The sequence below is a fragment of the Camellia sinensis genome, chromosome 15 (genome assembly GCF_055761805.1).
Source record: "Camellia sinensis isolate YWXY chromosome 15, ASM5576180v1, whole genome shotgun sequence".
Taxonomy (NCBI): Eukaryota; Viridiplantae; Streptophyta; class Magnoliopsida; order Ericales; family Theaceae; genus Camellia; species Camellia sinensis.
In genome coordinates, this window is record NC_138975.1 from 10,077,738 (window position 1) to 10,084,137 (window position 6,400).

Below are 6,400 nucleotides of genomic sequence, written 5' to 3' on the forward strand. Positions count from 1 at the left end.
GGTGGATATTATTGGAAACTAGGCCCATTTGCAAAAGTAGACCCTCCAACCCTTTTAATTGAATAAGCCCAATTGTGTGCCCTTCATAAAATATACTTAATATTTCATTTATTTATATATTTAATAGACTTAAAAAAAAGTTAAAAACACAGTTAATACAGAACTTTCTGGAGACATCCCCCCAAAGAAATATCTACGTCAACTTTTAATCTCAACCGTCCATCAACAAACATCCTTATCTCACACAACATATTCAAATACCAATTCAAACAATGCCTACACATATAAATAGTACATTTTGCCCCTTTATATTTAACTTCTTTTTTTTTCCCTTAAAATTTGGTTTTCTTTTTTTTTATTTTGAATTTTTATATTTTAATTTTTTTTAATTTACTTCAAATTTAATTTATATCCAAAATTAAACAAAAAATAATAATAATAATACATTGTAGCTGCATGACAATGTCGCTGCTTGGCATGGATGCCTGACTGGTTGTGCATGTTGCAAGGCTGCTTGGCATGTGAGTTACCGTGAATGTGTTATTTTTTAATTTTGGACATAAGTTAGTCTATAGAATAAATTAAATTTTTTTTAAAGATGACGAAGTAAAATAAAAATAAAATAAAATAAATTAAAAATCAAAATAGGAAAATAACTAAACATAAAGAGAAAAAGAAGTACTCCTCCTTTCCCAAAATATTAATCTCTTCTTTTATTTTTAATTGTCCCAAAATATTAGTTCATTTTTAAAAATTAAGTACAAAAATAATATAAATTTTTTATTTTGCCTTTCTTTTAAATTCATTAATAACATAAAAAGTACAATTATAATATTGATATTTCTAAAAAAATGTACTATTTTGAAAAATTAATTGTTTTAAAGTGTAATAATTATATTATCAAAAAAATTAAATTCCTAAAAAGAGATTATTATTTTAGGACAAGGAGAGTATAATTTACCCAAATCATAATATAAAATCCTTGTTTTTACAAAAAAGAAAAGAAAAAGAAAAAAAGAATAATAATAAATTTAAGTAAAAAGCTGTGTCTATAAAATGCGCTCTGCTTCTGGAGCATTCCTGAGCCTTTAGCGTTTCGTTAGAGAACTGTTGATCTTTCTCTACTCTCTCTCTCTCTCTCTCTCTCTCTCTCTTCGGCACGCCATCAATGCTAAGGTTCCGTATCATACTCACCAAGATGTAATCTTGAACTATCATCAATCAATAAAGCTATGTATAAATATATATATTATTGGTAAAAGCTATATATATAATTCGTCGACAAGAAAAAAAGAAAAAGGTTTTGGGTGTGTTTGATCGATTTGGTTTGTGGGTTTTTGTGGGTATAAATTGGATTCAACAATGGCCGCTGGAGAAGAGAAGAGTAGCGATTTCTATGCTGTTCTGGGTTTGAAAAAGGAATGCACTGCCACAGAGCTCAGGAATGCTTATAAGAATCTTGCACTGGTCAGAAAACAAATCTTTTTTCTCAATTCAATCAAATAACATTCCAAAACAATTTGAAAAATCACTTTCTCGGTTGAAACAACTCTTGGGATTTCTGGGTCGGCTAAAAATCACTTTCTGTGTTGAAACAATCTCTTGGGATTTCTGGATCGGCTATGTCTCTCTCTCCCAATGTCGGCCTTAAATTTCAAGGTTGATCTACCATACTCTTTGTTTTCCTGGAAAATTGCAGGATTTTCCCGGGAAGGTGGATTTAACAAGATTTTTTTTTTCCCTGGGCGAATCAAGGGATGGGTATTCTTATTAATATTTCTGGGATTCTGTTTTCCTGAGGATTTTCCTGGAAAATTTTAAAATGAGTGGTTTGATGTGGGCAGAGATGGCACCCAGATCGTTGTTCTGCGTCAGGGAGCTCCAAGTTCGTCGAAGAATCCAAGAAGAAATTTCAGGCTATTCAAGAAGCCTATTCTGGTAATTTCACCCTCCTCTGTTTCTTCTCAAATTTATAATTATTTTATTTATTTTTATTTTTATTTTTATTTTTTTGGTGTGATCATTGATATTCACGAGATGGCGTTTGTTTAGACTCTGTTTTTGTTTCCGTGATTTCGCAGTTCTTTCGGATGCGAACAAAAGGTTTATGTACGACGTTGGATTCTACGACTGTGATGATGACGAAAATGTAAGTTTTTTGCTTTTTATTTTTTATATATTAATTATTTACTCCATTGGATGGGTTTTAATCAGACGAGCTCGTGTTCTTCCTAGTTACTGTGAGCTCTTCTTGTGGTTATGGACATTAGTATGTTAATTGGGAATTAATTGATGGTTATGAAAATTATTTTATTACGTTAGTTTAGGAAATCGCTAAATTTTATTATTATTATTTTTTATTTTTTTTCGCGGTTAGGCACAACGGGACAGTATCACAAACTAATTAAAATGTCATGTCAATATAGTCAGTGATTTTTGTCTGACAAAGTGAGCTCAAATAAGTTATTTTATGTTTCATGTGCATGGCTGGTGATATCTAAAGGTTTTGGCGTTTGGTGGGAGAAGTGGATCCATGATTTTATGTTGGGTAACGAGAGCATACAAGACTTCAATTTGGTGATTGGCTTGTGATATGACACGTGGTATCGTAGATGTGCCTAATTGTTTTCGGCTCTTTTTTTGATCTATATAATTATTTTATTATTATTATTATTATTATTATGTTCATGAGTCTTCATTGTGGGAAAACACAATAAATTTGATAATTTCTTAATTTATACCAATTTAAAGTGAATTGGACCCGCCAATCTAACTGGTGAAGTCTATCACGGACCCTTAAGGATAATTTGAAAACTTGGAAAAAAATTAATTTTTTAGTTTTTTAACTTTTTTACATAAAAAAATTAATTTTTTTAGCAAAAAAAGCTACTAAAAAGTCATTTTTTTACCAACTTGTCAAAATGTCACTTAGGCTTCGTTTGGGAACATGCTAATTTAGTAATTTTTTGACTATTTGGCTAAAATATGAGCTGAAAAAAACTAGTATGTTTGGGATGACTTTTTGACTTTTTACGAAAAAATGTGTAAAAAGTAAAGAGAAAAGAGAATTTTGATTTTTTGGTATGGATTGTTGGTTTTTGACTAATTTAATAACTTTTTGACTTTTTAGCTAAAAATGAGACTTTCCAAACGAGGCCTTAGTTTGACGTTGTGTTTCTATGTATTTTTTTAGTTGGCATTCAAAGAAGTTAGATCGATGTGATGATCGTAGTCATTCTTACTATGATCATATTCATATTATTTTAGTATTTCTCTCGTGCAGGAATTACAATTATAATTTTAAAAATAAATGCTTTGTTTTGTTAATAGAATAAGAAGTGAAAATCATGAGTATGGTTAGTAGAATAATTTACTTTTTTTTATAAAATGATTTACAAAAAAAAACTCATAAATGAATGTGGCCGTGGTGGTTCCGAAGGACTAAATTGGACCATTCAGCCCACAAAGGTGGATTGGAGATTATATTAATCATTTTCCAAATGCATGGACCCATCCAAGTTTGCATGGTTCTCTTCTTTTTTCTCTCTGATCTTATTTTTTTGTTTTTATTTTTGTAGGGAATAACAGGAAATATTGGAAGCATTTTAAAAGACTATTGTATTAATTTTTAATTTTTGTTTTTTGTTATCATTGTTTTTTAAATTGTAGGTCATGTGGGATTGTACTTGTGTGTATGTATAACTCTTGAGATGGATGTTGATGTGCCATGCAGGGTATGGGTGATTTTCTGAATGAAATGGCAGTTATGATGAGCCAAAACAAGTCTAATGTAAGCCCTTTTATCCCTTTCTATTTTATTTATTTATTTTATTGTCACTCATGTTTTGGGGAAATCAATATGTAGTTTTTCATTTATGTTCCCATTTTGAAGTTTTTTTTTCTGGCTTTCTTAATTGAATTTTCGTATTAGGTTTTAATTTTAGCTTTGAGTAAATAAATAATTCATCTTCAAAGTTCTTCAAAAGCCAGATTTAAAGCTAAACGGAACGAGCCTTTAATGTGTGTTGATGAACAAACGTGCTCGATTGGTCGGTGGCATGGTTCACGATTGGGGATTACTACCACAATTTTAGAGGATTATGATGGCCCAAAAAAATTGATTGGATTATGATTTTTTATTTTGTATGATATTTATTTTGGAACTATTATTCTCACAACAACAATCAATAGAAAATTTCTTTTAATATTACTTGGGGGAAAAAAGAAGCTAATGCTGCTCTGTCAATATGGGCATTCTATTTGTTTGTGTTTTCCTAAAGACGGGAAGGGAAGGAGAGGGATGCGTGGATAGGTTTGAATTAAAACGAAAGGTGCGACCAATTTTTATATTTGAACCCTGGGCACGGGAAGCAAGGACCCTATAGAAGAGTTTAAGGTTGGGAGTTGGAACAGAGGCGGGAGCGAGGTTTTGGAAGCGAGGCCCCATAGGAGGTTTAAGGTTGGGAGTTGGAACAGAGGCGGGAGCGAGGTTTTGGAAGCGAGGCCCCATAGGAGGTTCCTGCTATTAAGGTTTGGTCAAAAAGTTTGATTTTACCTAGCATTACATTTTTGTGGTTTTGATTTCTTTTTTTTACAAAAATTGTTTTGGGTCCAGCAAATCCCAACATTTGGCTGCTAATATTGAAATTCAATTGGTAGACCCTGTGACGCGGCAAATTAATGTTTATTTAGTTTTAGTAACGAGTCTAAAAAATAGCACCGGTTTTACATTGGAGTTGGTGTAATTGGCAGGAAAATGGGGAGACCTTCGAGGAATTGCAGGAGCTGTTTGAGGAAATGTTTCAGAGCGATTTGGATGCATTTGGTTCCACGTCTCAGACTCTGAACCCTTCATCATGTTCATCGTCTACATACGCTTCTTGCAGCGGGACCTCTAATGCCAACAACAAGCGTAATTCCTTTGAAATGAACTCGGGAAACACCAAGAGCGAAAGCTCTTCTGGCTTTGATGCACACTTTGAGGGATTTTGTTTAGGGGTTAGTACTCTTTATCTCTCTCTGTGAATGGTGTCTACCGAATTATTTGCATGATCTGAATGATAATTATTAGATCTCACTTGAAATACCTAATTTTCAAATGAAGCCTTGTGAATCATCGCTAATGCTTGATAATTATTGAGCTTAAATTGTCGTATAGTCTACTCAAAAGATTTGAGGTTAAAAACTCACTATCTTTTTGAATTTATTATTAAATTTGGATGGGTCTAGTTGGCCATCAATAGAAAAATTGGAGAAGTTGGCCCGTGTCAAAATTTTTAAAAAGTTTCACGAACGTATTAAATGGCTATAATGTGCATGGACATTCATTGTCAAACTTTTATTACAACTCAAGTAAAATTTTGATGAGCATGATTTTTATACAAAAGGGATTGTGTCAATTTTTTGTTCCCTTTTTTTTTTTTTGTGGGATTTGTTGTTGTCACTCACTTTTTTTCTTCTTGAGATTGAGATTGATCTTCCTTCTTATTGTGTGTAATGTGCTTTCTTTTTTATTCGATTATGTGAAGACAGGCGGAGCATCAGGAAAATCCCAGGAGGGGGAAAGGAGCCGGAGGAGGAATTGCAAGAGTCGGAAATAGGAGGCGTGGCAGGAAACAGAAGGTTTAATCTGGCCACGACGTCTCCTCCTCTAATGACTATTCTAGTATTTCTTCTTGAAGGTACAATACCTAGCTCTCACCGATTGATGCAAGTCTGCACGTGTCTTTTCCAAGCCTCTGACATGTTGATCGACACTTCACAATTGACTTAGATGAAGATATACGCACAAACAAACTGGCAAAAGGCCAACTCATTAGCCAGATTTTCAGATCATCTTGATCGTTGAAGAAACCACATTGATCGATTAGCATTAGATGGATTGAGTTCAAATAGTTCTTAGGAAGGGGGTGTCCATGTTAGGGTTCATCAGTTGTCCTTCCATCTTTGATGGCTGTGACACTCATTTAATTATCATTTGTATTAGTTTTGCTTTTTTAAATATGCTCTCTTTAAATGGTTGTGGAAATCGACGTTTCTTTTCTTCCTCAATATTTTCATTTCTTTATTCAATCAAAAAGGAGGATTATTTTCTATTTCATTTATTTTTTTTCTTTGTTATTCCTCACAAATTTAAGACTAGTTTAGATGTTCGCGGTTTTATTGCGGCCGGAAAACCTTCAATCTACTATCCATCTGTTGGATTGGCAGATCGAAAAAAATCAATCTGCATCCGTCCGTCGAATTGATGGATGTAGATTGAACAAATTGACGGGTGAATACAAATCAGTTTAACAATTTAGACTCTTACAAATTTTGAACATAATATAATATTTTTTTTTTGAACGAACATAATATAATAACTTGTTAACATTTTTTTGTGTTAACATTTTTTTGTGTG

At 32.5% G+C, this 6,400-nt stretch overlaps 1 protein-coding gene across 4 annotated transcripts; it reads left to right on the plus strand.

Annotated features, from left to right (window-relative positions):
- The first annotated feature begins 318 nt into the window (after nt 1-318).
- LOC114302225 (uncharacterized) lies at nt 319-6,100 on the plus strand. 4 transcript variants are annotated; one of them, XM_028247221.2, is made up of 6 exons: nt 319-1,467; nt 1,845-1,938; nt 2,082-2,149; nt 3,734-3,790; nt 4,753-4,998; nt 5,529-6,100. In XM_028247221.2, the coding sequence occupies exons 1-6, from the start codon at nt 1,363-1,365 to the stop codon at nt 5,598-5,600; spliced, it is 642 nt and encodes a 213-aa protein (XP_028103022.2). In that variant the 5' UTR covers nt 319-1,362; the 3' UTR covers nt 5,601-6,100. The 4 variants fall into 4 exon arrangements, with proteins under 4 accessions (XP_028103022.2, XP_028103021.2, XP_082765470.1 ...); XM_028247220.2 differs by having other exon boundaries at nt 5,533-6,100; XM_082909344.1 differs by having other exon boundaries at nt 1,077-1,659.
- The last annotated feature ends 300 nt before the right edge of the window (nt 6,101-6,400 follow it).

Coding starts and splice junctions, on each gene's coding strand:
- LOC114302225 (XM_028247220.2), top strand. CDS start 1,363: ATGGCCGCTGGAGAAGAGAAGAGTAGCGATTTCTATGCTGTTCTGGGT. Junction 1,468..1,844: donor CTTATAAGAATCTTGCACTG/GTCAGAAAACAA, acceptor TGATGTGGGCAG/AGATGGCACCCAGATCGTTG. Junction 1,939..2,081: donor TATTCAAGAAGCCTATTCTG/GTAATTTCACCC, acceptor GTGATTTCGCAG/TTCTTTCGGATGCGAACAAA.